The 20689-nt window shown below is 39.9% G+C and overlaps 1 protein-coding gene across 3 annotated transcripts in view; it reads right to left on the bottom strand.

The window, feature by feature from the left end:
* Positions 1-20212, bottom strand: part of LOC134643373 (rho-associated protein kinase 2-like) — a 34215-nt gene extending 14003 nt beyond the window's left edge. For all 3 annotated transcript variants that reach the window (XM_063495705.1, XM_063495706.1, XM_063495707.1), the window contains exons 1-15: positions 19753-20212; positions 14532-14613; positions 13917-14017; positions 13129-13266; positions 11248-11508; positions 10466-10610; positions 10057-10195; positions 8199-8290; positions 6042-6201; positions 3021-3117; positions 2826-2905; positions 2366-2414; positions 2135-2270; positions 1155-1246; positions 693-939 (exon numbers count right to left, since the gene is read on the bottom strand). In XM_063495705.1, the coding sequence (XP_063351775.1) occupies positions 693-939; positions 1155-1246; positions 2135-2270; positions 2366-2414; positions 2826-2905; positions 3021-3117; positions 6042-6201; positions 8199-8290; positions 10057-10195; positions 10466-10610; positions 11248-11508; positions 13129-13266; positions 13917-14017; positions 14532-14613; positions 19753-19848 (1915 nt within the window). In that variant the 5' untranslated portion in view covers positions 19849-20212. The remainder of the gene's footprint in view (positions 1-692; positions 940-1154; positions 1247-2134; positions 2271-2365; positions 2415-2825; positions 2906-3020; positions 3118-6041; positions 6202-8198; positions 8291-10056; positions 10196-10465; positions 10611-11247; positions 11509-13128; positions 13267-13916; positions 14018-14531; positions 14614-19752) is intronic.
* Between the last annotated feature and the right edge of the window lie 477 nt (positions 20213-20689).

Here is a 20689-nt window from a genome sequence, read left to right as displayed (position 1 = left end):
TCTTTTCCCTGACTCCACCCACACGGAGATTCTGACATGGGGTGGGGGGGGGGGGGGGGGGGGGGGATCATCAGGCATCACAACAAACAGGTAACACTGTGGTCTACATACATCCCCTCTGACCTCAGTCAGTGGCCTCTCTGCCAGGAGTGAGCATGCTTAAGTTTCCACAAAAGGTTCTGGCTTGGGTTTTCCTTTGGCTTTTACGGCCTCTTGCTTCACTCTCAGGCTTTTGAGCAGATGTTTCCACCTATGATCAGACATTTCCCAGTGCACGATCCAGAAAAGTGATTCACATCTAATGTTGAGCCTTCAGCTCCAACTTGCATAACATCTTTTTTTCCTGCGCTGTTTACTGCAGTAACTTTTAGGGAGTATAAAGATCACATTGATTACCTGTGGTTAGGGTGAGTAAATCAGTATTTTCACTGCAGAGGTATTCATTCAATGGCCTTTAACTATCTAACAAAACAAATCAAAGCTTGATGATGAGGTAACTGCTGAAAAAAGATTAAGCAACTATAGCTTAACATAATTTTACTTCTGAACATTGCTAATGAAGGCTGTAGTTTACCTACAACTGGCTACCAACAAGAAAGTCCAAACAGAACTCACATAACCTTGCTTTAAATCTGTTTACGACTATGTTAATACCTCTTGCTGTCAGAGTGTAATAGAGAGCCACGTCTCACCCTGTAGGTCATTAATAGTTTCTGTCCCCATGTTGCGGCCTCTCCTCTCCTCCTCCAGTTCGGCCTGCAGCCCCCTCAGCTGCTTCTCCAGCTCCATCTTGCTGTTTTCAAGCTGGCTGCACTTTTCCTGCATCTCCCCGAGGCTAACGTCCAGGCTCTGGGCTTGTTTCTGCACCTCCGCCTGACTCTTCTTTAACCGCGCTACAGCCTCTTGCTCAGCCTGAAGCACAGCATTGACGTCCTCAAGCTACGGATATTAAGGGAAGGAAAATAAATAAAGAGAAGATGAAATTGTTTTTATGCTGAAGGCATTCAGAATTAGGGATTACCAATTTGGTATGTTTTTATTAACATGAATAAAAAACACATATTCAACACAGGAAAAAAAGTGCAGTGATACGGAAAATTGAAAATAAGAGAAAGACAACACCATGTTAGGTGACTTTAAAAAGCTTCCCTCACTTGTTTTTGCAGCTGGATGTTCTTCTCATTTGAGATGTGTGAATTCTGGTTCTTCTTCCTCAGATCCTCTAGCTGGTCCCGCAGGTTGTTCACTGTTGAGTAAAAACAAAGTCATTTTTAGTTAGTGTAGTATAAAAAATTTCATCCATCCATACGATATTATAATACTGTCAATCCACAACTATAAATATTTCTGAGCCTGACGTATAAATACACAATTTGACTTGCCTGAATTGAATATAAAATCAAATGACAACCACAAATATGGAAAGATATTTCACAAGTTATACATCTGATATTTAGATAAGGTACTGTGCAATAGCCTTGAGCAACTCCTTAGATTTTAGTAGGAAAATGGGTGCAAACATGTACAGTTTGTACACTTCTTACAAGCTTGAAAGTCAGTGCTTGGCGTGACGACTTTTATTCTTCAAAGCAGCCTGAACTCCCTTAGACAAGCTTTCTTATAGTTTATCAGGAATATTTCTCAAGACGTATGAAGGATAAGAGAAATTCTTCTGTGGGTGTTGGCTGCCTTTCGTTGCTGTGATGTATCATATTTTTGGTTAAAAGCTCTTTGCTTTGCACTTTGTTTGTGCAGAAATATTATTTTATACATGGAACATGCATATTTGGAATTTTTCATAGATTTAACTAAAGAAACGAAAAACATATGTGTTTTTGATTTTGTGGCTGCTCATAACAAAGTGGCAACTTAAGATTGGTTCTTTAAGCCTGATGATTCACAGTGTTACGTAGCTTAAACGAAAAAACAAAGCAAAATGAACAAATGGTCAGGTACAAGGACTGGACTGAAAAAAAAAAAAAGAACAAAAAAAAAGAAGAAACGACAAAAAACTTCAAAACTTCTGTAGTATTGCTCAAAATCACTTTAAATAAAATAAGAAGTCCTCCTTTGAAGCAAAATTTAAAGAAATGAGGGACAGCTCAAGACTCTACATTTGTTCACAGGTGCTCACGCTCGTTCTCCAGGCTGCGTTTCCTGTCAGTTTCAATCTCCACCTTGCGCAGATTCTCAGCACTCTGGTGCTGCAGCAGAGCTCTCTCTCTCTCCAGCTGCCTCAGTGAGGCCTCGACTTTCTGCCTGCTGTTCATCTGATGAGAGAGGAATTCGCACACAGTGTGAGTGGAAACAAACTCTGACCTTCTTTATCCCATCAGGTACATGGTTGAAATGCACCCGCTCTTACCTCCTTGTCTAATTCTTTGACGAGTTTGTCTAAACGGTTGGTAGCATTTCTGGGTGGTGGAAAAAAAAAGATTAAAATTTTTCACAATTAGTTAAAAATTGTCTTTTCAAAAATGTATTTATACATTGAAATTCTTCTTGCTTTTTTCTTTTTCTCTGCCACTTTTGGATTTCCTTTAACGTCTCCTAATATTGGGATTTCTAAAAGCAGCTTTGAGGATGGGATGTCACTTCCTGTTTTACAAAACACTTCTATATATCCGGAAGTAAGTGACACACCATATAAAAATGTCCTCCATGGCTCAGGGAAACCAGTTATCCTTTGGTGATGTCTAATTTAAAAACCTTTTAACCAAGACATTTAATAAGCTGACTGAACACTGATTAACATTTACGTTTATATAGCAAACAGGATCATATTTCATGATGATGATCAGCTTTGTCTGTATGTTTTATCTTACCTGCACTTTTGCTCCAGCTCATCTTTGGCCTGCATCTCATTGTCGAGCTTCTCTTCCAGTTGGGAAACCTTTTTCTGCAGCTGCTCAAATTGACAGATGAGTGAATACAAAAACAGCATTATGTGATTTTCATTTTCTCCTCAACCCCTCCCCCACCCCCACCCCCCCAAAAACCCAAAAAAAACAGGAAACTACCTCTTTTTTATTGTCTGAACAATTCTCCTTGTCCTCTGAGATTTCCTCACAGTCCTCTGAATCTTTTGCAGAACTGCTTTTACTTCCCTTTAACAGCCTGAGAACGAGAGATGGACGGTCAATAACCATGAATGCTTGTAACTGAGTCAACCTCAGGTGGATTTCCAACCCTGACAGCATCACACACCATCATCAGGTCCACATTTCTACAAGCATGAGATACATTTTGTCCCAACCAGATCCATTAAAAGACATTTTTTGCCCAGTGTTACATGACATTAGAGAGCTCAGAAAGCACTTACACTAATACCTATAAGCCTAATCCTGAAACCATACACAGTGGAAAAAGCAATAACGTGTGAAGATCTTTTTGGTGTCTTGGCAGAAATCTTTCAACCCACGCACTTTTTGCCAACTGTTAACCATCTCGGTGGGCTTGTAGTGGTGGGAATTATTGAGTGACTCGGCCACAGGGGCTGAATAACAACTTAACTATGTAAAGCCTTTTTATGACACCAATTTTTGCAGAGTGTTCAGAATTTTTAAAATAAAAATACCCGTGCTTACAACAGACAAATTAAGGGTGATTTTAGAAAAGGTACACACTAATATGCAATTAGACTGAATGTACGAGTACGCACTCACATACAACACATTCACTTTTTACATGAGAAAAAAAAAAGATCGGAAGGAGACACATGCTAGAGAACTCAGTGTCGGCCGTGAGGTTGGATAATTGGTTTTGTCAGAAAGGGCATCCAGCATAAAATCTTTGCTAAATTAAACAAGCAGATTCATCCGCTGTTGTAACCTTTCTGGAAACATGTAATAATTATAATTAGCCTGATTATTTTATACTGCTTATAAATAGCTTTCAATTAAGTCTACAGCATTTCTGCTCAAACTTTTTCAGCTCCCCTCAGTTAAATGTAACCAGAGATGGGCAGTAATGTGTTATCCAATTCCTTTTTTCAAGTAAAGAGTAAAGTAAGGGATTGCTATTGCAAAAAAGTCATTAGATTACTGTTACTTTCCCGTAAGCACGCTGCGTTACTGCGTTACTAAACCGTGATTTTGTTTGTGAGAGTGTCTCATGACGTATGAACATGCGACGTCTGTGGCAGCAACAGACGTGTGTAGATCAACAATGGATAATATGGAGTGCGGTAGAGAGTACGAAAGCTTGGAAGTACTGACATTACTTTGAGTTTTAATCTGTAAAAAGTGACAAAAACATTAGAGTATGCTGTACACTCTGCGTGGGAAGAAAACTTTTTTCTACAGAGAAAAATTAAACTTTAAATCTGAGCAAGCACCTAGCAAGCTGCCACGGGAATGTGAAATTCACAGAGAAACCCTAAAATCCCCCCACTGACATGACCGCGGCCCCACTCCTGCTAAACAGGTGACAATAGATTGAATCTTTGACTTTATTTGTTTTTTGCCGTGTTTTACTATTTGAAAGAGCGAGTGTAAACACATATGCTGGAATATGCAAAAAAATAGGTTTAAATGTTCAGCAAATTTCTTCAGATTAAATTTTTGCTTGATGCAATGTGCATAAAGTTAAAAGATTAAAACTAATAAAACAATTTTTAATAAGGGACTTTTTCATTTGATTCAATTTATATGATGGATTATGCAGAAAAAATAAAATTGGGCTGAAAGGTCTACTGCTTTATAATGTTTTCAGGTTGTGTATCATGCTTTTTAAAAGTAACTAAGTAATAAAGTAACGAATTGCTTTTAAAAACATGTAATCAGTAAAGTAACAGGATTACTTTCTTGGAAAAGTAATCAGTAATTAGTAACTAACTACTATTTTCAAGTAACTTGACCAACACTGATTGTAACACTTGAGCCATTTAATTGAGCTGTTTCACTGCAGAAGCAGCTCCTGTGGTAATTGGGAATAGCTGCGCTGTTGTGTAGCCAGATGGAAGCGACGTTGGTCTGGAAAATGACTGGTGATAAGGGGCACCGGCTGGTTAACCACAGAACAAATTTCAAGGCTCAGTCTCCCACGCACATGACTGGCTCAGCTGTTGTCCACGCTACGAAAAATGATCACTAATGATGTTGCAAAGAGAGAGAATGATATCTTATTCTGGTGGAGAACGCGTTCAGCATACCTGCTGTCTGTGTTTATTTTGAAAATGTGCATGTAAGCATAGATGACTCATGTACAGAAGACCAAATCTACCTACGGGTACAAAAAAGGTAACCTGAAGCTCATCTAACTGACTAGGTCCAGAAGCATGGCTGAGCAGCTGTGATAAAGACAGGTTTGTTTCTTTATCTGTTGAAATTGAGTTATTTTGTGAAGTTTCTATTTTGTTTTTGTTCTTTGCTTATTGAGGCTTGACTTTGTGTGGAACGGGAGGAGAGGCTGGCTACTTATGGCAGATCTTTAAAGGGTATAAATTAATCTATTGAAACGGATTGTGAGCACATAGTTTCATGTATGATGATTAGAAAACTGTGTGCGTTTTTGATCTTCACAACCAACTTGCCTTAGCCATTTATGAAGTGAATTTTATCCAGATAATATGTCTTGAACAATAAACGCTGCCATTTTTAACACAATAGCTTTGTTTGGGTGATTGCTGCCTTAATGGTGGTTGAACCTGCAAGTGTTGTTTCATTCTATTTTTTGCTGAACAAAAGCAGGGTTTACAAAGCAGGATTCATCACAGGCGACAAGGGCAGTTAAAGAGGCTGTCAGAACAAGGCAGCAGTGTGGAGTTTTAACAGGCCTGCAGTGTCTGACTGGTGAGGCATGGGCGTGAAGCTGTCTTTTTCTCTCATATTTTAAGCACAGTGTTATTCTAAAAGCCTGTTTCCTCAGTGTAATTAAGTGTTGCAAAATATCTACACATGCTGAGCTTTGTAGCATAAAAATCTCAATTTAAAAAAAGAAAAGACAGGAAAACTAAAAGGAACGCAAACATGAATATATCAAATACTTAAGAACAAACATAGAGTTAAAGTAAAATAAAAATATGAGATTCAAACACTTACTGATCCTCCTTGAAGTAGGTGAAACCAATAAATGGTAGCTGGTTGCCAACAAAGGCTTTGGGTGGAGGAAAGGTCTCAACATCTCCTTTCTCAACCTCTATGTCATCGAAGTTACTGGTGTCTATGTCACCTTTCAGCTCTGGCACAACTGGGGCCACAGCTGGAAGACAGGAAGAAAGGGAAAGAGTCATGAAGCGAAAAAGGGGAACAAAGGAGGTGCAAACCAGGAGGGTTAAAGCAAAGAGAAAACTGCGGTTTTACATAAAATCAGACTGAAAACAATCCTGTGCTTGGGGATTTAAAATTAAAATACATCAAAGACATTTGAGTGCTAATTTTTTTTTTTCAGCAATTTGAATAAATGCATGTCCATTTTGGCTTTGGTTACTTTAGGAGTCTGCAGGTTGGCGTGAGCCTGACACCACTCCTTTTCCCGTACAGTGCTTGCTTTGTGCCCCATACACAGCGCCTTTCACAAGCCATGCCAAGAGAGAAGGTTCCTTCTGCGCTCTCTTTTCACAAGACTGACTCTAAAAGTCTGCAGACAAAAATGTGTTAAAGGGCCAATCAGATAAAACTAAGCAAGCCCTCGAGCCTATAAATAGATCCTAATTAGAAAAAAAAAAGCAGCGATTTTGGATGAAGTTCTTCAGACCAGCGCAGTTCTGGCTCTGAGTAAAGAGCTTATTACTGCGGGTCAAGACAGCCCCCAGTGTGACAAATGTGACTCAAAGATGGTGCAGAAAATACAGAGCGAAATCAAGCGCAGGAATGAAACAAATGAGGGGGAAATAAAAAGAAGCGATAGAAAAAAAAAAGCCAAAATGTGGTGAGACAGAAAGAGACTCGGGGCGCTCCATGGAGGCCCTTGTGGCATGACTTCCCAGAATGCTCTCTGATAGCGGGTGACTAATGACAGGCAGCCACGGCCACAGAGAGAGTGAGAGAGCGGGAGCAACCCTCCAAACTGGGACGCCCCTCTCATTAGACCGGTCCACACAGGCCGCACAGCCTGCCCCACCCGCTGCTAAGGGGGGTGCTGCCTCCAGTCACATCCATCCATTCATTCATTCATTTATCCAGCCAAGCATCCATCCAACGACCCGTGGTGCTGGTTTCGTTGCCTTCAACCATCCCTGTGCTTAATAAACATGAAAACAACTCAAATGATAAAGCGCTGAAATCAGGGCCCAGACGGTGCGGGAAGTAATATCACCCTTAGACACAGAGGGCCGAGAGGGACGTGCAGCTTAGCGGGACTTCACAGTGGAAGCAAGGTCGTGTTTGGAGCGGTTGCATGAGCGTGCACATGCAAACATGAAGAGAGCCGAGCAGCAGAGCAATGGTTTCGTGTTCCAGATTGCCAGGCTGTGATCAGAAGTTCTGCCTTAATCGGAGCCAGGTGAGGCAGAGACAGGGCGAGGCAACGAAAAAGAGACTGAATGTAATTATATACAGACACAGAGGTCCTGCTCATACTTCTAATATATCCCTTTCTTCTTATTTTTTTCTCCTTCTTGTTTATTTTGTCCTTCCTGATACGGACAGTCTAAGCCTAAATTTAAAAAAAAAGAAAAGAAAAAATATACTAAAGTACAAACATTGGTACTGATTTAACAATTATAGTATTAAATAGCTAAGATTTTTTCTCTTTATTCTTTTCCTAACACACCTGTGAGTAAATAATTCTGTTATATTATCTATCTATCTATCTCCTTAAGCTACAACATAGTGTTCCTTTTATCCAGTCACACATGTGGTGCAGGACCTCAATATGTTCAGTACACTCGCCAATTTATGATTTTAGACTGGTACCCATACGTAGCTGATTATTCTGCATAATGTTCTCTCCTGCTCTGCAAAGCACCCTGTCATATACTGTCAGATATGAATGGCGAGCATATGGCGAGCATGTGTACCATACAAGTAGACTTAATGACTCAGGAGCTGGAAATAAAATTCTAACTCAGACTGAAGCAAAACAGAACTGCAGAGGAATGGGCTGGAGATGATAAGAGAAGCAAAACAATGGGAACGGCAACAAACCGAGAAAAAGAAAAACATTTGCACATTACCAGAAATGGAAATGTGTGATGCTCCTGCATTGTGGCATAATATAGAGAGAAGTTTTAAAGACAAGTATATGGATACACTTACTGTCACGGATGTTGTCAAAGGTCCACTGGTTGTTCTTAAAGAAGGGGTGACATTTTATCTCGTCCACTCCGGTGCGGCCCAGACGAACCTTCCTGCACACAGCGACAGGAACAAGCAGTCAGACGGTGAGCAGGTTTGCCTAAGTGTGACACAGTGCAACGCAGTACAGCACACCCCTTTCCTCCTCTCCACCCACCATCACGAACATGTCATCCCAAACACATGGAACTTAGCGGCATGACCACTCTGCACTGACCACACTGACCAGCACGGAGAGCCACCAGACCGCTGTTGGACAATGGATACGCCTGAAAACCTCTTCAGTCCAAGTTCCAAGCAGTAAAGACAGGGGGACTGGATACCAGGCAGGAACATCAACAATTCTGACTCAAGAACTCCTAAATCTTCCCTCCTTCTCTCCTCTCTCTCTCACTGAATCTATACACACACTCATTTTCCCTCTTGCCTCATCCCCTCGCCTCCCTCCTCCACCTCTGGGTACAGGGTTGGAGGGGTGGGGCAGTTTGGGCTTGCCACGTGTGGGACATTCCAGATCCAGCCAAGGGGAAGAGAGGGCAGGGGTGGGGAGGAAAAAAAAAAAAAAAGGAGGAGAGACTTTAAAACCTCTGCGTGAAAAAGTGACATGCAGCCAAATCAGGGTTACAAGCCATGTCTCGATGCCCAGAAAACTGCAAAGGAGAAAGTTACAGACGAAAAGGGAGAACGAAGAAATGGAAAGTGGCACCGAGAAAAGGTGGAGGAAGACATTTACAAATGAAGCGATGAAAAACACATGGTGAGAAAGGAGAGATGAAAAATTCCAAAACGAGCAGGGTGGTTGTGCTTACACATGTGATTCAGCATAATGAGGAGACAGTGATGGAGCATGTAGGTTAAGTGGTGAATGCAGTCAGTAGTCAGTGTTCAAGATGTGTGTGTGTCAGCCGTACACACATGCGAGATTCTGTCTGTGGTGAGAGAGCAGTGAGTGAGAAGGTAAATAAACTGAGTGAGGAAAAATGAAAGGCTGCTCTGTACTGAAGCAGAAAGGGCCTGTGTTCGAGCCCTGTCGTGGGCGGAGTTACTAATGTAAACAGGAAGTGGTTTCTCCAAGGGGGATGGGACACCTTTACAACTAATTTTCCCAAAAGTATCTTAATCAGCCACGTTTTGATTGGTTGGTTGGTTGCAGGAGGAAAAATACACAAACTGAAACTCAGAAGTGATGCCTCTCAGTTACTTTGTGAGTCATGGGCAGACATCCCTGTGGTTAATAATATATATTTCAGGCAGGAAATCTAAAGTGCAGGATCAGTCCAAGGAAACAAAGAACAATACCACCATGATGTGTATTTGCAGGCAAATATACGCCTTTGTTTTTTATCACTCAGTGCTTTCCTTTCTCTTCCGCTCACCCCACAGGCAGCCATGGCAAATAGCTGCTTCTCCCTGAACTTGGTTCTGTGAAAATTTTTCCTGACAAATTTGTGTTCTTCCTTCCTGCTGTCGCCAAGTGCTTCCTCATTGGGGATAGTCCGATTGTTGGGGTTATTTCTCTAAACACTGCGCGCTAATCAGACTTCTTGGTGGTCGTTGCATTACATTCAGAATTGCCTGTGCTTTTGCTAGTGTTGCTGACATATGGTTCACCTCATTGCTTAAAGGCTTTTTATTACAGTGTTGTATTTATCTCTAATGTAAATTCATAAACCTTGTTAACAAGGTTATATGTACTATGCACTATTTGATCAGTTCTATGCTTTACTAACATTTCAGTATTTTCCCTTTTTACTACCAAATTCTTGTTACATTACAAAAACAAGGGCTTACAGTATAATCTATGGTTTCATATACAAACCTGTCAGTAAGGAAGGCACAGATGAGATCTTTGGCATTTTGAGACATCTCCACATCATCTGGGAATACGAGCGAGTTCTGGTGGTTCATAATCTTTCCGTACGTTCCGATAAGGGACTCGGCATAGAAAGGAGTTTCACCTACAAGAAGAATGAGAGGTCAAATTCTCAAAACACAGATCTGGGAGCTTGAGCAAAAACTCACATTTTTATAATTACTAACATAAAGGAAGTTACATAATATCCAAACAGCAAGAAAACATAACGTAATACAACTCTGTAATGTTGAGTTGACCTCTCATTATCTGGTTACAGTCAGAACAGCCTGGGCTGAATTATACATGTAATGGGCACTAAATCATGTTTGCTTTCTTAATAAAAGCTTAACTGAATGAACAGTACATAACTTACCAACTAGCAATTCATAGAGAAATACTCCTACAGACCACCAGTCACACTCCCGGCCATAGTAGTCATCACCACCCTGAGACTGGAGAACCTCGGGGGAGATGTAGTCTGGTGTGCCTACAGCTGTGTCACATTTCACCATACCTGTCTGCAGAAAGATGAATTTACAACATAACACACGGGAAAGCAATAGTAAAAGGTTGGAAAGGACTTTGGACAGAAAGCAGAAAATAAAAGTTTTAAAAAAGCAAAAACAAAATCACAGTGTGGCTCAATGAGTTTATGAAACTAGCTTAAAATTGTTTTACTATATTTTCTTTCAAAATCTTGGTTTTTGCATAGTTTCAAAATCTTTCGAACCATGCAAAAAATTCTTTAAAAAATCTTTACCATGTGGACCACAAATGAAATGTGTTTTAAGACCACTTCAAGTTTCTTTACCAGACTGAGACTAGGGAAGGAATTGCATGACATACTCTGTCTACTGGCAGATATTCAGAGAGCTCAAATGAGTGAAATGAGCTATTTTGAAATTGCTGTGGTGAAAACAAAAGGATGAAAAACACTTCCTGTCCCACAGCAGCAGAGGCGGGACTGCCGCCTCACTTGAGGCTGGTTGTTTAGCACATAACTTCTGTGGCCTTTCAAAACAACATGATGTAAGAGCTTCACTTCACCATCTGAACACCTGGTGGTGCACTGAAGCTCTGAAAAATCAAAATGTCATTTTCCTCTCAACTAACTCAGAAGGCATGTTTTGTGACACAACTATAAACTCGACATACCGAGTCCATCTTCATGCATGTGCCAAAGTCAGCCAGTTTGAGGTGTCCGTGTTGGTCCAGCAGCATGTTGTCAGGCTTAATGTCGCGGTGGATGAAGCCCATCGAGTGGATGGCGTCTAGCCCCAGCACTACTTCTGCCGTGTAGAAGCGAGCCCATTTCTCAGGGATGTCGTAGTTCATGGTGAGTGTGACCAGGTCTCCTCCGGGCATGAATTCCATCACCATATAAAGGTGCCGATCATCTTGGAAAGCACAGCATAGCTACGAAACAGTAACGAGTAATTACAATATCACTGATTACTTTTTCATCTCAAACTTAATGCTGATATGGTGCCAGGTTATTACTGAAGTGTATAAACAGAAGGTACTGTTTTGTGACGTAAACGTGAATATCATCTGTGCTGTCTTAACACATTATTTGATTACTCTATGATGAATGTTTTATCTCCGGGTCTTTAAGGCAGCATTAAATTGGATCTTATTTAACAAGCACACTATCTGCTTTTACCTCATCCAATATAACAAGACTCTTACTATATATTGGTTCTATTGGTCTATTCCACACATCATTTGTTTCATTTTCTTATCATAAAAATATTCTTGCATCCCTACCCAACTGTTTTACTGTTCATTTATCTTAATATAATCTCCATATGCCATCTCTAAACACTCGGACCATCTGGTTACACCGCTTGTTTTGACAAAGTGCTTGCCATCTGTACCTACTATCAGTACCTAATGCATGCAATAACAATAATTCCAAATAAATTATTAAATGTTTTATAGTTTGGTGGTGCGTGAATGTAATTATTTGATTACCATCTACAGAAACAACAAGTAACAACCTAGTTTATATTTGACACAAAAAAATATATATATCAATATCAATCTATAACAATGTTCTACAGAAAGTTTCAGCATTATGATTCTATGATACCAGTTTTAAAATGCATAAATGAAGCACGCTGTAAATGTGTGAACTTCCTTTATCGCAGCATCACTTAGTAGAGACACAAAACAGTATGACCGGTTTTCCCACATGCTGCGTAGGGGTGTTACCAGTCAGCGCTGTATTGACTACGTCACATGGAGGATCTCATAATCCTAACAACAAGCCAGGGATCGGTTAAGAATAAGCCAAAAACGGGCTATGGGCCTGTAACAGACCATTTGAAATGGCTTTATGTTTATTATTGTAGTGTATTTACCATACAGAATGCTTCAATAAATGGCACAGTGATCTGTGCTCACAGTCAGTGATTTCTGAAGGTGTTCCTGCATCCATGCACTTATTTCCATGACCGAATGAGGCCAGTTTTTAATGCAATGTAGTCCGAGGGCCTGAAGATCACGGCCATCAATTACAGGTTTGCAGCTTTCTCTCTCGTGCACAGAGATTTCTCCAGATACGCTATAAATCTAAATCCTGATAACATATTCAAAGTATTCACAATTTTTTTCATTGAAAAACGTTATCCTAAAATTGTTGGTACAGTTGGTAGATGCAGTATGTTTTTGTAGATTGGTGAACTTTTGTCCATCTTTCAGAGAAACTCGGTTCTTTTTATCATGTTATTGAGCCGTTGTTAATTAAACTAATTAGCTGCAAACTGTTTCTTTTCAGCATCACTTAATTTCCCAGCCTTTTGCTGCCCTCTCCCAACTTTTTATGAGATGTGTTACTGCCATTCAAAATGGGCTACTATTTTTCATGAAACGCTAAAACATTTCAGTTTAAACATTTGGTGTGTTTTCCGTCTTCTACTGTGAACAAAATATATCTATGAAAACCTCTGTGGCTGAAAGGAGTTAAAACTTCTGTTCTATATGTTCTCCAATGCTACATCTTATGAAAATTTGTAGAAAAAAAACAAAACACACCTGGACGACCCAGGGGCTGTTGGAGAAGGCCATGATGTGTCTCTCCTCCCAGAAGAAGGCCGAATCTGACCTTTTGATCATCTCAAACTTGCTGAGCTGCTTCATAGCATAAACCTTCTTAGAGGCCTTGTGACGGACCTGCAGAGGAGGACGTGACAAAAAAGGAGAGATGTGAGAATGTAAATAGTGATAACTCAACAAGGACAACATGGATAAGATGGTAAGAAGGTCACAGTGACCAAGATAACACGGGAGATGCAGAGAAACAGAGACAGAGATGGGAAGCCATAATTGTAGGACACACCCATAGAAAGACATGTTTACACAAGATTTCAAACGCAAACATACCATGTCCCCCATCCACACCCCCACACCAGACTTCACATTCATCTCTCACACACTGAGCCTGTCCAGACTTGTTTCCACCCAAGAGACTCAGCAGATACCAGATTCTACCAGAATAAGATGCAGATATATGGGAAACTGAGAGTTAGGGAGAGTAAGAAATGTACTGATTGGCTTAAACTGGGAGTCAGGCACGTTGGCAATTTTTAAAAAATCAAAAACAAACAGATAAAAAAAAATCAAGTTATAAAAATCACACATTTGGTATTTTTAAAGACTGTTGCTCCCTCTAGTGGTTCAAATATTTCTGGTAGCTGCTGGATTTAGGAACAACTGGAGAAATTCTACCTTTATATCACACTGCTTTGCTCTTCCACAGAACGCAGTTTAAAATTAAATAGGGCAAGTCAACAGACAACCTCTTATTGATCCCTTGAACTCACCAGCTGCACTTCTCCATAAGCTCCTTTTCCGATCAGCTTGACTTTCTCAAAGTCATCAAGCTTCATCTGAAGTTCTCGCAGCTCACTCACTAAGTCTTTATCTGCAGATGAGATCAGACAAAGATAAAGCTGATTTTATCTAACACTTCCCCAGTCTAATGAAACTTACTGCAGTAGTTTTGGAGAAAACATGTTATACATGTTGAACAAATTAACATAAAAGTAGATTTTTAAGAAATGAAATGTCACATTTAGCTACAGTCACCACATTCTGCCAGGTTTTCTAGGTTGAATGTGACTGCACCACCTTAAATAAGAAAATTATTGGGGGGGGGGGGGGGGGGGGGGGGAACAAGGCTATGCAACAAGACCACATATCAATTACTAAGGTTTTGGCAGGAAAAATCTGTTAATCTCCCCAAAAATGTTAATTTGAATAGCAACACCAGACCAGGGAAATCTTTCATATACCTCTCGTTTTACCTTCTTAAAGAAACAGTGCACATGTTATATCCCAAATCTGACGCTGGACAACAGGGAAAGTCTTGCACAATCTAAAAAGTCATGGTTTTCATCACTAAGACACACAAATGCAAAACACACACGAGAACTTACATCTGTTCAGAAAGGACTCTATGTTTTTGTTTTTCCGTAAGGGGGGGTAATTCAAGTCATTGACCAGTGCACTCATGGAATCCTGAAGGACAAGAAAGAGAAGAAGTTTTTATTAGAAAGGAAAATTAACATTTAGAAATAGTGTTTAATTAACAAAAAAAAAAAAATTCAATGTCAGTGTACACTGTAAACACCAGTATCATTCAAAAAAGGGAATATTCCTTATGTTGAGCTGAATATTCACAGAAAATTAATGAAATTTAAATAATTTCTTTATCATTATATTGTCAAGACAATTCATGAAAGTCGAGAAGCTCCGACATTGTGCTGGCTAATAAAAGCAAACCACTTTAATGAAGTAAAGATGACAGTAAGAACACTCCAAAATGTAAACAAGTGGGGAAACAAAATCAGACTGCTAAACCAAAACAAACACAAAAGAACAATGGAGGCTGGACAAGGAGACAAAACATGTCATGCAACAACAAATAAAATTAGACGCGTGTTCATGTTTCGGTCGCTTCCCTAAACACACAGACCCGCCATCAGGCCCACCGACACCAGCTCCAGTAAAGCACAGTGGAGCTGTGGCACTGTCAGAGTTAAAGCTGGAGCCTCAGCAGTGTCATCAGTGCTTAAATCGGGGGTGTTGTGTTTCAAGTTGAACCAAAATGTCTCTGTGATCCACATGCATGAGGGTGGCAGGGCAGAGCTGGGTGGGAGCTGGGTGGGGGTAGGGTGTGGGTGTGTATGTGTGTGGGGAGGTGAGGCGGGGTAGGTCAGAGTGTGCTATGATCTCTGTTCCCTAAAAAACAGGGGTCGTGTTGAGTCATCCAGCATGTCAGCGAGTGTAGGGGCTGTATCTGGTTGTCTGTTTGTTCTAGGACATATGAGTGAGTGGAAAGGGGCATGTGGAACAATTCTGCACCTTTAAATAGCAGCGGTGAGGAGCGATCTCCCCCACCACACATGGGTGGAAATAGACCTAAAGGCTCAGAAGCTATTGTGGGACGAACAGCTTATGGACCTGGATTCAGGCTGAAAGCTCGAGGATAGGCGATCATTTTACTAAAGATCAGCCGGCGTAACGGTCGTCGTTATCGCAGCACTAAGGGAACTTTGTTTTAAAGAGTTTCAGTGATGGTAATATGCAAATCCAGTCTAATTTTAGCAGGTTCAAACAGGGTGCACCTGTAGTTTGTTGCAATATGTGACTAAAATCATGAAGGACTTTTTCAGGCTTTTGCAGCTTGGCATCAGAGTCCTGTTTTCTAAAATAAATTTAAAGTGAGTTCCTGCATCTTTTGTCACTGCTTTTGTTTCTGATACAAAAGGCATACAATAAAAAGATTCATGAAGGGATTCACAAGTTAAAACAAGATTAAAGTCGGAGCGAAGGTCCATCACACGTTGATGCATTAAGCATACAGCTTCAGGTTAAAAATAAATAAATAAATAAAACCCGATTACATATCAATGCGTTCATTCTCAGCATGGAAAATTACCAACATGCTGGTTATACTCCATTTAAGGAGAACTGTAATTGTGCAAGGCAGAGGATCCCCAAGCTAAAGCAGCTAAGCATAACAACATATTTTAACATCTTATTTTCAGCTGGGTTTTTCCTGAAGAAAACAATGGACGCCAAAGACTGGTGTCACCATTTAGGTATCAGACCAAATTCCTTTGGATATAAAAAGCCATCACGTCATCGTGTTATCCTGTTAGACATCATTTTAGATAACATCAAATTAGAGATTTGATCACTGAGTGTTTTGTTATCCTACACTGTTTAATTCTAGAAAATCACTCTGTGTGATGTAAAGTGACGTAAAGGGGTTAAGATTTAAATGCCTCCCCTCTTATTTTACTCTCAGACCAGTGAAAGGCGAAAATGATTAGACCCAGCATGTTTGTCTTTCACTGGAATCTCGACAAATCTGAACATGATTCTCTAGTTTAGTCTTCATGGCTTGTTCTAGCCTCCTGAGAGAGCACCTTCCACCCACTTCAGTGTGAGCTGATACTGTCAACATAGTCAAGCGTCAACAATGGCTTAATCAAGTTTCTCAGGATGCATCAAAATGTACTCGGCCCATCCAGATCCAGCCTCCACCAGACACAAAACAGACATGCCTTCAACTGTTCTACTGATCCCAGATTTAAGGGTTTTTTGTTCTTATATACGGGGTGTCTGATCCATACACGTTTTTAATTCTTTCACGTAGGTCTGATTGCATCACTACAAACACTATTAGTCATTTCATGGTTAAGAAAGTAAACAAAAACAGCACATTTACCGAAATATTCAGTGAATATGTTATGAAAATAAGTATGTGATATGTAAATATGCTGATGAGAAACCAAAAGTTGTGTTTATCACTTCCACAATAGTGCCATAAATTGACCAATGACACATTATATGGGCAAAAGTGTAGGGCCACACCTCTTCACATTTGAATTCAGGTGTTTCAGTCCCATTACCACAGGTGTATAAAATCGAGCACCTAGCCATGCAGGCTACCTTTACAAACATTTGTGAAAGAATGGATCGTTCTAAACAGCCCAGTGAATTTGAGCATGGTACTGTAATGGGATGCCATTGTCCAACTAGGTCTGTTTGTGTTTAGCTGTAAGTGGTATTATTGCAAAGCGGAAGTATCGAGGACCACAGCAACTCGGCGAGGAAGTAAACAGAGTTGAACAGGGCGGTCGAGCGCATAAAGCAAAACTACATAAAGGTCAATAACTGCAGGGTTCAGAAACTCCTCTGGTTTGAACATCAGCACAAAAACAGTGTGGCAGGAACTTTGTGGCAGTCATTTCGATAGACGTTTCCAAAACATACAAGAAAATCCTGTTTATGCTTTGTATATTTAGTAGCTGATTTGCAATTATTATTTTTGTACAACCCGAGGGGCTCTTTAAAGGGGACTAAACTTTTAGCTTTGATCAGCACTACAATTGACTCTGCATGATTCACGGTTAAAAATAACTCTTATTTACTCTACACTGAACCTTGTTATAGCCCATCAGTTCATCCTGTCTAAATCGACCTGTTTAGCTCCTTTTCCTTCGAGATGACTTTTTTCTGATTGGCTGCAGCCTCACAAACAGAAGGCTTTAGCAGCACATGGGAAGGGTTCATGCACTACCAGCCAGAGGGAGTGTATTGTATCTGAGATGACCATACTAGGGATATCAGCTCTCTCTGTCAGGAACCAATAGATCTAATAAATGGAAATACACAGTCTAGAACGGAGTGTTTATAGCAGTCTGAAACATTGCCTATATTTAATATGACCATCCACTATTGATATATTGACAGAAAAAAACAAAACAAAACAAAAAAAACAGTAACGAGTCCTCTTTAAGTTTTATTGTTTGTGATATTTCTGTGATAAATATGGTGCCCAGGTGTAGCTGACTGGACTTATTATACATGATTTATTTATCCATTTATACTCGTTTGTCAAAAAATATTCTCATGTCTTAAATCCTTATGTGGATATTTAAGGAGTTTTTCTCTGACAACTTGCACAATTAATTGCTCAGTTAATTGACACAGAATGTCATGACACTGCGCAACAGCTAACATTAATTTACCGACTGAAGTGCATCGTTCTCGATTATAATGATCTGCGACTCAACCACATTATTTTGTTCAGTTACTGTGAACTCATTAGAATTTCAAAGCATTCCATAGACCTCAAACATTCAAACCTTTTCTCTGGGGTTTATTTTTTCCTTTACTGACCATCAATAACCCAGTAAAAGCATTAACACAGAAATAAAAGACAACAGGTTATTCTATTAGAAGTCTAAATTTGTATTGTACAAAAGAAAAAAAAACGTATATATACGAAAAATAATTGTGGACAAACAGGAAATGGTGACATCAGGGCACAACAGGTTAATTCCAGGAAGTGACTTCAGCTTCCTGTGTGGGAGCTCCCCGCATTTTAAGCAGCATGATGGCCACGGAGATACCTGACACCACTTATAGCTGAGCACAGTGATAAAAATCAAACATGACTACTAGTGAAATTTGGAGTGATGACAGGCACGGGCTAAAATTGATTCTCATCATTTTTTTGGCCTGATTATGTCACAGAGTGATGTAACCTGGGTCTGTTGTCGTACATCTGAGGGAGATTGTACTTTTGGCTCATGATTCAGCACTGGGAATAGACATGGACCAAAGGGCTGCTTTGTTTAGGCAGCAGGTGCATACGGCATGAAATCTGGTGCAACTGTCACATTTGTTTGGACAGATTTAAAAAAATATAAATCCCTCAGCATGATTTATATATTTTAATGCTCCAAATGTCACTAAAAGACTATGAGTATAAGCCGTGGATTATGGTGTTCTGTCAATATCAAACGTGTGTGAAGCAAATGAATGACTTACACAGTAAACAGACTCTACTGGCTTTTTGCTGAGTCAAAGTGTGACTGCAAACAGCTTACAAAAGTTGATCCAGGCTAGACATGTTCTCAAAGCTAACTCTGGGTTGTCAAGATGAAAATATTAAGCCTGTTTTAAACTGAATTGTGCCATAGGATCAGCACTACATAGAAATGGAAAACTATAGACAGCCTGCTGTGAGATCCTGAATTTATTCTTAAAGATTGAGGCTTTAGGAGTGTGAGCAGCTGAGCTGAATATGTTCTCAGTGCAGGCCACCACACCAGACCCCTGAACAGGTAATCCCAGACAGGCATTGACTGAGTGAGGGAAAGGGAGGAGTGAATGTAGCTCATAGCTGATCACATTGTAAATTTCATTGGAATTTCATTTACTCATTTGAATGACTTCCAGCTTCAGTGAGTTGGAAAACTATCACATCTAATTATTACTATGCAGCATTTTCCATTGAATAATTCTGTTGTAAGTTTAGGGAGGAGTGTATGGCATTCCATACAGGAAAGGTGGGGCTTCCCTCTGCTACAGTAAATGTCTGATTAAAGGCCAAAGGAGTATGATTAGCTTAACCTTAGTTCTTATCATTATCTGCGTGATTAAGGCTACAGGTCAACAATTTCACTTTTTCAGCTTTCGGTTGTATTTTTTTTTTTTTACGGTAAGACCTTCCTCTAAAAACTTTTTTCTCAGATGACTGATAGACTAATTACTCACAAATATGTGTCTAACTCACTCCCAATCTCTCAGTCTGAAGACCATACTTGTATTAGAGCCTCAGGGTGAATGTAAACTCACCAGCAGGGTTGCCAAGTTTAGTGCCGACTGTGGATTCCTTATCAGGGACTCCAGCTTCTTCAGCCGGCTTTCCAATCTGCTCTCCGCTCCCAGCATGATTACAATGAAGTGTATCCAGTTCAAATGGCATTAAAAATATAAGGAAAAATACAAAAAAACAAAAAAACACCTGCGAGCCTGTTGTTTTCTCTCAGGTAACAGGCTGGCGATAGAGGCGCACTCCGCTCTGGCTTTGCTTCAACTCCTCATGTCAGCTCTTGAAACTGCGGCTTGAGTTGTCTGGTTAATTATTTATCCAAGGCCCAAACAAACCGTCTCGCCCAGTTTTCATTAGTGGTCACACAGACATACACGCAAGTGAAAACCAAGCGGGTGTGTCGAGGTAAACTTCACTTTCAGATAAGTGGCGTCTTGCTATCAGGCAGGCAGGTAAAACTAAATCAGAGTCGACCCAACATGCTCAACCTGTAAAAAAGATTAGTCAAGTAAGGAGAACACAAGTTTGACTTCCGGTTGCAACTGTCAACATAAAAGTCGTGAGAAACGGCGTAAATCTTAAGGCGAAGACTTAAATAAGACTAAATAAATTATAAAATCTGGGAAGATATCAATCATTATGAAATTTTCTTTTTCCAAACCTTGCAAATCTTTTTTTGTCCGTACATATGGACAGTAAAACAAGTGAATGATAAATCATCTTTCATAAATAACCTAAATAACCTCTCAAGGTCATTTAGAAACGTTTCTATAACGTTTCTATTAATGTTTTATCATTTTAACTTGATTGAATAAAATTAATACTACTACTACTACTAATACTACTACTACTACTAATAATAATAATAATAATGACGGTGATGATGATGATCATTATTATTTTATAGCGGTTTTTTTTTCGGTTTAATGCCTTTATTTTATAGGATAGTTTTTACATCCG

The sequence above is a fragment of the Pelmatolapia mariae genome, linkage group LG15 (genome assembly GCF_036321145.2).
Source record: "Pelmatolapia mariae isolate MD_Pm_ZW linkage group LG15, Pm_UMD_F_2, whole genome shotgun sequence".
Lineage (NCBI taxonomy): Eukaryota > Metazoa > Chordata > Actinopteri > Cichliformes > Cichlidae > Pelmatolapia > Pelmatolapia mariae.
This window is presented reverse-complemented; position numbering and strand designations above follow the sequence as displayed.